The sequence below is a fragment of the Rattus norvegicus genome, chromosome 3 (genome assembly GCF_036323735.1).
Source record: "Rattus norvegicus strain BN/NHsdMcwi chromosome 3, GRCr8, whole genome shotgun sequence".
Taxonomy (NCBI): Eukaryota; Metazoa; Chordata; class Mammalia; order Rodentia; family Muridae; genus Rattus; species Rattus norvegicus.
The window spans coordinates 189148064-189161049 of NC_086021.1; the positions used below are offsets into that span (position 1 = coordinate 189148064).

Here is a 12986-nt window from a genome sequence, read left to right on the forward strand (position 1 = left end):
AGAAAGCTCCATCTAATCCCTAAGAAAAGAAGGCAGGGAGTGGCCAAGACTAGCAGCCCCTCCCCTGTTGAGCTGTGTTGGAACCATGCTCATAAGTCAGGGGCCCCGGGTGTCCTGGGTTCCTTGTTGGGAGTAGTAGCCAGACTACATTGAATCCAGGAAATACCTGATTCAGAGATAGTGCACCTGGCCATTTGTGGGAATCAAAAGATAGGGAGTCTAACACAAGTTAACACAGAGACACACTGTCTTGGAGGGCATGTTCTACAAGAGAAAGAGATGGCTTGAAATCTGCTGGGGCCAGATCTGCAATGGTACAGGCAAGACCTGTACCGCACAAGATGTAAACCTCACAAGGAATCCGCCTAAAGTACCCTTTGGTCTTCCCAGGAGCAACAGGAAGAGGTGAGGAAACGCTGTGAGAATGCAGAGCCCCGACATGGAGAGCTGTGGTGTGCTGTGTCCAAGGATATCACCAACTGGCAGAGAAAGATTGGGGAAATCCTAGTGCTGGTGGCCGCCCGTATCAAAAACACCTTCTGATAGCAGGGGCGGAGGACAAGGCACTTTGGGGCAGCACATGGACAATGAGCACAAAACCTACACTGTATCTTTTATTCATTAAAGATTTTTATAGAGTTGTGTTGGGGCTGGGGCCTCATTTGTTTTTCCATTTTTGTCTTTGGTGTCTGTTCCCATGAATGATGGTCGTGTCAAGTTGGTTTGGATGTGGCCGCCTGCAAGTGCCTATGTGCTCCCATAGAAGCATAATTTGTGAAGATGTTAAGAGTACAGGCTATATGGAGAACATGGGCTCTCTGTCACAGATCTGTGATACAAGAGACTGAAGGTCACATGGGGACCATACTATAAAAGATTGAAAGGCTTGTAGAAGCCTTTCTGTTCTGTAGTCATCTGAGGTAGAATGAAACTCAGCAGCATCTTTACTTAACTTGGAAGGTGTGCGCTCACTCTTCCTATAGCTGCTTCTTCCTGTGGTTCTAGGAACGTTGACAGTCAGTACTTCTTGCCTCTGTCCCAAGGAATGTCTAAGAGAGCTGCTTGGGTATTTCTATGGAGAAATCCACGGGGATCCCTATGACGAGAGACTGTAACAAGTAGTTCCTTCACAGATAAAGGGCAAAGAACTTGTGACTATAGCACCAAGCTGGTGGTGGTTTCTTCTTTCGCTGTTTTCAGCTCTCGAACTGAATGCAAGTGGAGCAGTTACAGAAGAGGATACTTGGGTAAAGTTTCCTGTGGGGCTATGGGAAAGTCTAGATAGTCTGTAGTGCCCAGGTTACCTTTCCTGTCTTTGGAAAGGAAGGTTTTTTTTTTTTTTTTGCTGAGGTGGTCAGGAACTCCTTCTGTATCACATTTATTTATTGGGTTCATGTATACCACAATTTGCTTATGGAGGTCAGAGGATAAATACATGAGTCTTCCGTCCTATTATGTTGGCCCCTGGGATCAAACTCAGGTTGTCAAGGCTTGGCAGCAAGTGCCTTAACCTGCAGGGCTCCTCAGCTCACACCATTGCTTTTCTTCTGCTGGAAGAAGTTGAGCTTTGCTCAGCAAAAGATTAGTTGTGTTCCAGAGGCAGCTGTTATGCTATAGGAAAGCAGCAACCCTGCGACTGGGCCTCTTACTCCTGGATGACCCCACTGTTTGGAGGGATGAAGTGGGGCCAGTGATGGAAGTCTGGGAAGTCCCAAGTTCCAGACTTGCTGGGACAAGTGTCTCTGGATATGGATTGGGGACTGGTGGCTAGCCTGCCTATCAGGAGAGACTTGCTCTCTGCCCATTGAGACAGAGCAGGGGTCTCCATGGGGCTGGAAACTCAATCCAAGACCCAGAGAAGCCCTGGATCTGCTGCAACAAGCAGCCGCCGTGCTCCAGGGTTAATCACGACTGGGGAGAGGTTGGGGAGGGGTTAGGGGCCGGGCTGGGTTACTGGACTTTTCCTTCCCTCTCTTGTCACTCCCTCCCTTTGCTGGAGGAGCCAACTTCAAAAGCCTCTCCACCTGCCCCTCAGCTCTATTCAAGGAGGACCTATCAGCCAGCAGAAGACCTGGTGTGGCTGTCAGTTGCCTGCTTCATTGGCCACCCAAAGACCCAGAGGACCCCAGGATCATGTGTGTGGCCTGCTAGAGGGAGTAAGGGAGAGCCAGACCCTGAGAGGCCTATGGTAAGCAGCTGGGGCCTCAGGCCAAGGGAATGGGCACGGGCATAACCCGGGTGCCGGGGCGGGGAGGCTTTTTCCCTGTGCCTCCTGGAAATCCCCAGATGTTTAGGATGGTACCCAATAGAATGGCCATTGCAGGTGCTTATGTCCTGGCTTCCCTGGAACCCTTTTCATATTTGATTAATAAGCCTGGGTTGTGGGGACTTCTAAGCAGCCAACCTATCCCATGTTGGTGCTAGATAGAGTAGCAGTCTCACTGGCTGGCCTAATTGGCTCTTGTTCTTAATGTGGTCTGATGGACTGTTCTCAATATCCCTCTGTTGGCCATGGTACTCAGTAACTTGCAGGAGAGTTCTTCAGTTTGCTGGTTTCCCAGGCAGAAGCCCCAACCCCCCGCCCATCTCTATGTGGGAGTTTGTGGTATGCTCAGTTCAGCTCTCCTGCCAGGGCTGGGAAGCTGAGTCCTGTCGTTTCACTGGGTTCACAAGATTAATTTTCCAGCCCAAGTAGACTGCCTAACTCCAGCTGGGGGCCTAGAGGCAGATTTGGGAACTAGTCCATTTGGAGGAGTGGGGTCCTGGGGATCTTCAGCTGTCTTCTTAATATGTGAGCTTTCCCTAGCACCAGGGCTTTCCATTCTGGGGTGGGGAGAAAACCAGTTGGCAGGCTTTATTTCTCCTCTTGCTGTCTCTGAGCCTTCTTCCCAGCCTTCCCCCCACTTCCCTTTCCATGGGTAGTGTATCTTGGAGTTCTGAGCCATTGTTTTTGCCATAGTTTGGGGTTTTCTGTCACTGGAGAAAGCTATCAAGGGAGATTGGAGTTCTGCATAAGAGCAAAGTGATTCTATTCCTAGATCCCTTGTTCACCCAAAGGGCTTGAGATGTATGTGAGAAAGAACAACCAAGAGAATAACAGTCGGGGTGGGAAAGGGCTGTGCCTAGTAGGTATGGGTCCGAGCGTGGTCAGGGGTGAAGCTGTATGAGGGATCACTTCTTGCTGTACCCCCTTCCATCCCACTCCCTGTACAAAGTAAGGGAGCTCTTACACATCCATGGTACTCACTTTTTTGCCTCTCCAACTATAGTGCCACCTCTTGTCTCTGGACCTGTTGTCTGTCACCTTCCTAGTCCTTCAGGGCTCAGTGAAAATACTTCCCGATGCCCCACTACACACTCCACAAATGTTCGCAGAATGTGGCTAGTGTACCATGGATGTGTTTGGTTTGTCTCTTCCCTTCTCTAGGATTGCCCAGGTTTATCCTAAGCCATGTCCAGAGCCTCTGGTGAGATTTTCTATCTCCTAGCATCTCAAGGGTGAGGGAGCAAGCGCCCTTTGTGCTGACTCCAAGTACCTATGGGGCCACTTCTTGTACTGAGAGGCCTACACTCTCAGCCCTAACATGGTGTCTTCTCCAGGTACCTCTAAAGCCTGCTTTCTACCTACTACTACTGCTGCTGGCATTTCTTGGATCTGCCCTGGGCTGGCCTGGGTCCCAGTCCTGCAGTGTCCAGGAGGTACTCCGCCACTACCAAGCTGTCATCTTCCAGGACTTGCAGGCTGCGATGCAATGGGCTGGGATGGGAGTTCAACGAACAGAGCCTGGATCCCGACACCACCGCTTCATTCAGAAAAACCTGACTGGAGCTGGTGGAGGTCAGGGACAGCCAGGAACCTCCTGTGGTGCCCAAAAGGTATGGGGGAGGTACCCCCAAACAACTACTTGTTCCCTCCTCAGGCCCTACCCCCACTCCCCCTGCTCTGGCTTTCCTCCTTTTCCAACTCAGGAGAGTAGCATTCTACTGTCTATTGAGTCCTTGGGTCAGACCCTTCTTGGGAGTGTGGCTGGAGTACCCCACAATGCATTTGAGAAAGCGGCATGGACAGTGGCAGTGCGCACGGAGGCAGTGATGCGCAGACACTGCCGAATATCCTACAGGGTATGTGTCCTCAATCTCCCCTCCCCTAAGGACTATAGTACCAATGGCCTGAGGCTTTGGACTCAATTAGGGCCAACTGATCTGATGACAACCCACTTCCCCCGTGGCTATACATGAGCTGTGAGATGAAGGCAAGGGTACAGGATCTGCATGTACTGACTCACAGCTGGTCTTTACTAGCAGATCCAGCAGCCAAAGAAGCAGGCGGTACAGCCGCGCAGCAGTCGGAGGCGGCTCCTGCTACGCGCCCTATACGCCGTCGCCACCTGCTGGGAAAAGCTCTTTGCGCTAAGTGCCTTGGCCACAGGCGAATTCTAGCACTGTCCCTGTTCTCACTTCCTCTTCTCACAGAAGATTGGAAACAAACTGATTCGTGACAGCTCAGATTGTCTGCACTCAGAGGTCCAGGATGTGTATACACCCACTGAGGCCCCAATAAATGGAGCTAATGATGGGACCTGATTCTTCTTGTCTTTGCCTGACTGGTTGTGGGCCCTGGTCTCTATCCAGGGATCTGCGCCTCAGGAAGGGTGGGGCTAGGGATCTGTACTTCACCCTGGCAATAGTTGTGTCTCCCTCATACAGCAGGGGGCGTGGGTGGGACGTTGGACCAGTCCTCGTAGTGTGGAAGGCAACGAACCTCCCTACCCCCACCCTACAACCTGGTTAGGGATTTGAAAACGTCATGCATCCGTCCTGCCCAACTCTGGACCGGAGGAGAGGGTGAAAATGGAGAGGAGGGGAAGGCTGAGCTTCGTGGATTCAGAGCAAAACAACCGGATAAAGGAAACAGGACCTAGAGGAAGCCAGCCTTGCTGCCCTGGCCACAAACTAGACCAAGCCATTTCCTGCTGCCCCTGGGGGATGGGCAGGGCGGGATCGGGGTGGGATGACTCCACAGACTGCCCTAGAGTTGTCGAACTAGCAGGAGTGACCCCAGTACCTACATAAATCTGGGTGTCTGCTTGTTCATGATTCTAGCCCTGAGCAGAAAGAGGCAATGTTGTCACCACCACCACCACCACCACCCCAGTTTCCTTGCCTCATAATAGGATTGTGGAGCCCAAAAGCTTCAAGGAATAGGTTTCTCTGTACCCTTCAGACAGGCAAACAAGGGACCCCCCCCAAAAAAAAGCTCTCTATTTCCTCTGTTTTTTGGTACAAGTGTGCTCTGCCCAATGGGAGCTTTTGTTTCTTTTCAGTTGAGAAAGCTGAGAAATGGGGGCTGGAGAGATGGCTCAGCAGTTAAGAACATTGACTGCTCTTCCAGAGGTCCTGAGTTCAATTCCCAGCAACTACATGGTGGCTCACGACCACCTGTAACAGGATGTGATGCCCTCTTCTGGTGTGTCTGAAGACAACAATAGTGTACTCACATCACATACATAAAATAAATAAATAATTCTTAAAAAGAAAGAGAGAGAAAGCTGAAAGATGGAGGGACCATAGGGCCTTCCTTGATTACACAACAATCATGTACTGGAAGACCTGGGATGAGGTTTAGACCCAGAGTATGGTGTGTTGAAGGGAAATGGAGCTTTGTTAACATCAATATGCATCCTAATAATCTTTGATTCAGATTTCTAATGGTCTCGCAAGTCACCACAGAGCACAAATATAGGATATTTTGATTCTTCTTTATGGGATAGGAGGCAGTGTACAAATAAAAGGTAGGGTGTACCAGAGAGGGCCTAAGTACAAAGACCTTCATCAAAGTCAGGTCTAAAATGATTCTTCCTCATGTGTGCATAGTGAACACATGTGTGTGTTAGCTGGTGTGGGATGTTGAGGGGAAGCCTGGGCCATTGCAGGATCCTGGCCCTAGGGCCTGAGTGGGTAGTCATCTTATACTGGGAAATGCCAGTGGAAGAGAGGTGGGTGGCTATGGACTTGGGCTTATATTGATGAGGTCTACTGAGTATGCTGGGGTATGGCCAATGTCCAGTGTAGAGAAAAGGGTCTGATTTTGTTCAAATATAAGCCATAAGGCAGCAGAACTTTAACTAAAGAGTAAGATCTGAGGAAGGTTGGTAACAGTCTGGACACTGAGCTGAAGAATGGCAGTATTGACAGCCCTCCATGAAATTCCCATGAACCCATTTTTCAAGGCAGTCTGTACTTATCCTTGCCCTGACTTTAGATCTTACAGGAAAATTACTTCAGTTCTAGTAAGTATCCCACAGTTATTCCTCACCTACAGCTACTCCCCCCCACAGTTACTCCCCTTCCACAGCTCTCACCCACAGCTACTTCCCTTCCACAGCTACTCCTCATCTTGTCCTATCCTACTGTTTAGAGAAATCAGGTTTGGGGCAGGTGGCAGGGGAGGTAGCCAACAGGGTGTCCTGATTCCCACCTTCTGCTCCTCAGCTGAGGGAAGATCAAACAAACTACAGCCTCCTGGGACTGGAGGTGAAGCAGAGCCCTCAAGAGTTTCAGGGAAAAAAAAATTAGGGGGGTTGGGGATTTAGCTCAGTGGTAGAGCGCTTGCCTAGGAAGCACAAGGCCCTGGGTTCGGTCCCCAGCTCCGAAAAAAAAGAACCAAAAAAAAAAGAGTTTCAGGGAATAAATGTTGATGCTTAAACCCTGTACCAGACTACACATGAGAGGCTATTTGAATCCTGCACCCATGACTCTCCGCAGGAGTCCTGAAAGCATCAGCCTGGGGTCCAACCCACTAGAATGACTGTCCTCTTGCAGGACAAGGACAGATACTCGGAGCTGAAGGGTAAGTTGAGTGCTACTGAGATCCTAGGTTCTGGGTCTTCTAGGCTCAGCCCAGGGGCCTAAATGGAGGCTTCCTGGGCTGCTTTGTAGTTGAGGACAGAGCATATCCTTGTGCTCATGTAGCATAGCCCAGCGCAGACGCTGTCCCACAGTTGTTTGCTAGCAGCTGACCAGCTAGAACAGACCTTGGAGGTGCTGAGGCTCCTGGGGCTGGAGACCGCTGCTATTATCCTATCCCACACAAGCCTTTTCAATGCTTGGTTTTCCAGGGAGGTGGGGCTATGGCCCAGAAGGAAGAGCTGTGTGAGGATTACAGATGGGACCCCCAAGGCACTGGCCAGGCCTGTGCAATTTCCTGCAGCCCAGGAGCCAGGCCTCCATATGTAATCCTGGAAGAAGGGGCCTGGCAGGCTTTGAAGGGAGACTGGATACCACGGCCTCCCACGACTAGGAGTCTTTGAAAGAACATCTGGAACTTGGGCAACAGCTACGAATGACAAGCTAGTTCTTGGGTTTGCAAATCCCTAAGTTAATCTTGAGTTTGCCACTTGTGTGTTAACAACCCTGCCCCACCTCCCATGATGCAGCTGGGCGTGAGGCTTGCAGCTTCTTCTGTGTTAGGACACTATGTCCCTGTCCTGCTACCCCACCGACCATAATAGCCTGGAAGTGTGGCAGAGCTGAGTAGAGGGAGTAGAAGGGTAGACATGTCTTCTATGTCTGTGTGTCCTGTGAGCATAGAGCCACAGCTAAGGAGGCAGATAGAGCTTTAAACTCAGCTACATTCCCTAAAGCTGGGCTCACTTTGGCAGTCCATATACCAACATTGAACCGATACAGAGAAGATTAGCATGGCCACTGTGCAAGGAAGACACACAGATTTACAAAGTATTCCATATATTTCCTAGTTAACAGTGCTGTGTCACACACAGTTCTTTAATGGGAGACAAGGAGTAGGCCCAGGCCTGGTTCAAGTTATCATTCTTAGGCCATTCCACTGGTAGATATCACACCGACCCTGTTAAATCCTGTGGTGGATGTAAAGGGAGGTTTAGCTTTGCAACTGCTTGAAATTAAATGACTGCCCTTTCTACTGGAGGAGTTGTTGGGAGAAAAAGAAAAAAAAAGAGCTGAGCTCTTAGAAGGCTTGGGCAGCCCAGGGTTGTGAAGGAGGAGGAAACATCTGCTCTCAGAACAGACCTAGAGAGTGACTGGCCTTGTGGGCTTCTGGACACTTGCGTGTGGTGTCCTAAGACCTGCAGATGTTCAAGAAGGCCGCCTGCTTCAGCTGCAGCTAGGTGGAAATAAACAAGCCCTCTACTGCAGGAAGCACATATTACTGGGGTGAAGTGGGGCGCGGGGGGGGGGGTGTAAGGCAGGTGTTGAGGCCCATTGTCCCTGCCAGTGGCCTTCAAGACCTGGGGGTGGGGCTGGGGTGAAAAGACATCCCTGCCCCCTCCTCAGGAAGACTTAGCTTTGTAAACTCAGAAACACGCATGGGCACATGCGCGCGCGCGCGCGCGCACACGCACACACACACACACACACACACACACACACACACACACACACACACACACACACACACACACCCTGCTTAGTTAGACTCTGAAATAAGCAGCAAAGAGGTAACACCTGCTATGGGAAGTGAGTTCTTGTTTGGGTGGAAATGGGAAGGTCAGGCCCTTGGCAGCTGTGCAGTGCCTGTTGTGGGGGAAGTGGGACATCCTGAGGCCCTAGCACCTGGGTCACCTCCATGCTGTGTAGATGGGATTTCTGCTGCTGTCTGTAGAGGACACATCACTGTGATGTACTCTGGGAAGCTTAATGCCACACTGTCTAGGCCTTGTTGCATACCAGTCCAATTGTGACAGTGTGTATCTCAGGGAGAAAGGCAGCCAGGCCTCACCAGGTGAGCAAGCTCTATCCTTGGACTGCCCCTGGCGCCCCCTACCCGGCACAAGGCCAGGGGTCAGGGCTGCAGAGCAAGATAAGCCCAGCTTCCTGCACTTACTCCCAGAGCTGTGACTCCCAACACTTCCTGTTTTCTAGAGGGCAGACAGGGGTGTGGGAGAATGGACAAGGTGGTGGGGGCTGGGGTCATGGAACAGAGGGTGGAGTTTCAGGGGAGGGGGCTAAAGGAGATGAGATGAAGTCATGGAAGACGGCATAGATACAGAGTGAGGTAGAGGAGGAGTGGAAACAGATTCCTGGGAGATTGGGTAAAATTGGAGGGTCCAGGGTTATGTGTAGCATGTCCCCAGAGGCAACAGTGGAAGCCAGGATTGTGGTACAAAAGTAGAGTTGTAGGTGGCCAAACCCAAGAGAAGGAATGAACCCATGCGCTGGGGTTGTGGAAAAACTGTGAGGTTTTGGAGGAAAGACCCCTGGGAACAGGAGTCAGGGGACCTGAAAAGCTCCCAGGTCCTCAGAAACAACCAACCTCCATGTAAGCTTTTTCCTCCCTAGCGAGTTCCCTTCCTATCCTAGAGCAGAAGTTTTATAGTCTGTCTAGTGGCTGACCAAGCCCCACAGAATCTTAGTTTGGAACCAGGCTCTTTTTTTTTTTTCTTTTTTCTTTTTTCTTTTTTTCGGAGCTGGGGACCGAACCCAGGGCCTTCCGCTTGCTAGGCAAGCGCTCTACCACTGAGCTAAATCCCCAACCCCTGGAACCAGGCTCTTAATCCCAGCGCTTGGGAAGGAAAAGCAGGCAGAATTCTGTGTGAGGCTAGCTTGGTCTACACAGGAAATTCCAAAACAGCCAGGTGACAGAGAGACCCTGTCGGAAAAAAAGATAAAAAAAGAAGAATAAAGGAAAGAAAACAAACAGAAAGGAATCAGAGCAGCTACTATATAGCATATGGGTGTGTAGTTCTTTTTCTTTCTTTCTTTCTTTTCTTTTTTTTGGAGCTGGGGACTGAACCCAGGGCCTTGCGCTTGCTAGGCAAGTGCTCTACCACTGAGCTAAATCCCCAACCCCAGGTGTGTAGTTCTTAACCTATTGTTCAGAAGTATAAAAAGGTAATTTTTTCTTTTTGTTTTTCGTTTTTTGTTTTGTTTGGGTTTTTTTTTTTTTTTTTTTTTTTGTTCTTCGAGGAGACAGGGTTTCTCTGTGTAGCCCTGGAACGTGCTTTGTTAAGAGATACCAGATACCATGTTACAAACTTCTATTAGAGCATTTTCATTAAAATGTCTTAAATTGGGCTGGAGAGATGGCTCAGTGGTTAAGAGCACCGACTGCTCTTCCAGAGGTCCTGAGTTCAAATCCCAGCAACCACATGGTGGCTCACAACCATCCATAATGGGATCTGATGTCCCCTTCTGGTGTGTCTAAAGACAGCTACAGTGTACTCATATACAAAATAAATAAATAAATCTTTTTAAAAAATGTCTTAAATTTATACTTCTAGCTGGTGGAGGTGGCACAAGCCTTTAATCCCAGGATTCAGGGTGCAGAAGCAGGTGGATCTCTGAGTTCAAGCCAACTTGGTCAACCAACCAAGTTCTAGAATAACCAGGGCTACACAGAGAAAACCTGTCTCAAAAAACAAACCCCCAAACAAAAACAAAAAAGTGAAAAATCAAAAAAGTGAGTCCTGGGATGGAGAGATGGCTCAGTGGTTAAGAGCATCCACTGCTCTTCCAGAGGTCCTGAGTTCAAATCCCAGCAACCACATGGTGGCTCACGACCGTCTGTAATGAGATCTTCTGGTGTGTCTGAAGACAGCTACAGTGTACTCATATAAATAAAATAAATCTTTAAAAAAAAAGACAAAAGAGAGGAACTGCTTTTGGATATGAAAGGATTTTGTATAATATTTTCCAAAATGAAAATAGACAAGAACAAAATTAGAAGGTTAAAGGTTTGTAGAATAACTGTGAGAATTAAAATTAAAGAATGTGGACATAGCTACAGCTAAGTTGATTGTAAAATAAAGGTCATTAAAACTTTTTCAGGATAAAGTTTAATACTCAGATAAAATTTGGATTCTGGGGGGCTGGAGAGATGGCTCAGCGGTTAAGAGCACTGACTGCTCTTCCAGAGGTCCTGAGTTCAATTCCCAGCAACCACATGGTGGCTCGCAACCATCTGTAATGGGATCCAGTACCTTGTTCTGGTGTGTCTGAAGACAGCTATAGTGTACTCATATAAATAAAATGAATAAAAAAATTTGGATTCTGGATTGTTTACAACAATAAGAATTTTCTTAACTATTAATCTATTCTTAATTAAATTTACCAAAACAAACAATAACGACAAAAACTGGCTCAGGGGACTAGAGAGATGGCTCAGTGGTTAAGAATACACAAGAGTAGCTGACAATTGCCTGTAAGGTCAGCTCCAGGGGATCCGATGCCTCTGGTCTCTGCAAATACCTGTATTCATATGCCCATGTCCCCCTCACTTGTACACAAATTAAAAATAAATAAAATATCTTTTATTTATTAAACGAGACATTAAACATTAGATTTTTATTTTTATCTGCTTTACACATCTTCCCATTGGGTCTGGCCTTCACATGCTGGATAGCTGCTGCCTTAAGAGTGGGAAAATTCTGTTTAAAATAGCTATTTTTTTTTTTTGGCTTGGTGATTAAGAGAACATCCAGAGGACCTGAGTTCAGTTCCCAGTACCATGCATGTTGAATAGCTTACAACAGCCTGTAACTCTAGTTCCAAGGGGATCTGATGCCTCTGGCTTCCATAGGTACCTGCCCACAGACAAGCACACCACACACACACACACACACACACACACACACACACACACACATCACAACACACTAATAAATCTTTAAAGGAAGCACCCACATAGCAGCTTACAACCATCTGTAATGGCAATTCCAAGAGATCCAACACCCTCTTCTGGCCTCCAAAGGTACCAAGTATGTATATGGTGCACAGTCAAACATGTAAGCAAACACCCAAACACATAAATGTAAATAATTTTAAAGAGTGACTTTTTAGATAAGGGAAACTAGTGCATATGAAATTTATGACAGCCTTGAGTTTGAGCCCCAGGATCCACATAGCAGAAGGAGAGAACTGACTGATTCTGGTTTTCCTCTGACCTCCACACATATGCCATAGCATGTGCATGCCTGCACACTTGCACACACAGTAAATAAATACAATATAATTTTGAAAAGAATAGGAGCTGGCGGGATGGCTCAATGCTTAAGAGTTCTTGTTCTCGCAGGGGACTCAGGTACAGTTCCTGGTGCCCACATGATGATGCTGTCTTTAATTCCAGTTTCATCGAACCTGATGCCCTCTTCTGGCCTCCAGAGACACTGTATGCCCGTGGGACACATACATACATGTAGGCAAAACACTCATACACGTAAGATAAAAATTAAACAAATCTTAGAAGAAATTAAACATTTTTAAATAGGTAAATTCCTAAGACAGAGAGCTGTTTATTGTTTCTAGGGGCAGGAAGTAACGGATACCTGTGAAGGTAATGGAAAGGTTCTGAAATCACATAGTAATGGTTCCCAAATCTGTGAATATTCTCAAATCACTGAACTTTGCAATGAAGGCTTTGTGTAGGATAGAGCAGAATGTTTCTTAGGTGCCTCCTCCAGGTGTGAGAGCAGAAAGCAAGTCCTCCTCTCCCCCTCCCCCCTCCCTCCCACCCCCTACCCTCCTACCCCTACCCTCCCCACCTCCCCACCCTCCACCTCCCTAACCACCCTCTCCACCCCCACCCCCACCTCCCTAACACCCCCACCCTCCCCACCCCCCTACTCCCGTTTTTTGTTTTTTGTTTTTTTTTTTTTTGGAGCTGGGGACCGAACCCAGGGCCTTGCACTTCCTAGGTAAGCGCTCTACCACTGAGCTAAATCCCCAACCCCTTACTCCCGTTTTTACCAAATTCAAGTTGGAGGAACTCCTGGGCAGACAAGAATCGAGTGGATGCTGGGTGATTGGGCTTTCTAGAGTGCAGCTAAGTTGGGAGCTGGAGAGGCTTAGACCTCAAGTGGACATGCTTACCCCTCTGCCTGCCGCATCTTGACCTTGTTGGGGCAGGAGTCTTTATGTGGCATATGACAGTTTCCTCAAAAATATTCAAAGTAATGATTGTATTTGATGGGGAGACCCTTACCTGTTCTCAGCCCTGCTTCTCTACTGGG

The 12986-nt window shown here is 48.4% G+C and overlaps 2 protein-coding genes and 1 non-coding gene across 6 annotated transcripts in view; all 3 read left to right on the plus strand.

Moving 5' to 3' along the window:
• Prpf6 (pre-mRNA processing factor 6) overlaps window positions 1–642 on the plus strand; it is a 64241-nt gene extending 63599 nt beyond the window's left edge. The window contains exon 21 of the mRNA NM_001079766.1: window positions 391–642. Coding sequence (NP_001073234.1) covers window positions 391–543 — 153 coding nt within the window. The 3' untranslated portion in view covers window positions 544–642. The remainder of the gene's footprint in view (window positions 1–390) is intronic.
• A 151-nt stretch (window positions 643–793) lies between these two features.
• Window positions 794–4584, plus strand: Linc00176 (long intergenic non-protein coding RNA 176). 4 transcript variants are annotated; one of them, XM_039105723.2, is made up of 4 exons: window positions 794–2188; window positions 3601–3876; window positions 3970–4122; window positions 4303–4584. In XM_039105723.2, exons 1-4 carry the CDS (start codon window positions 2186–2188, stop codon window positions 4438–4440), a joined length of 570 nt encoding a protein of 189 aa, XP_038961651.1. In that variant the 5' UTR covers window positions 794–2185; the 3' UTR covers window positions 4441–4584. The 4 variants fall into 4 exon arrangements, with proteins under 4 accessions (XP_038961651.1, XP_038961649.1, XP_038961650.1 ...); NM_001109213.1 differs by having other exon boundaries at window positions 2064–2188; window positions 4306–4442; XM_039105721.2 differs by having other exon boundaries at window positions 3601–4122.
• Window positions 4585–7645: 3061 nt separating this feature from the next.
• On the plus strand, window positions 7646–7752 carry Rnu6-181 (RNA, U6 small nuclear 181). The gene has a single exon (XR_005503004.1). It is a non-coding gene; the product is annotated as a U6 spliceosomal RNA (small nuclear RNA).
• Window positions 7753–12986: the final 5234 nt, after the last annotated feature.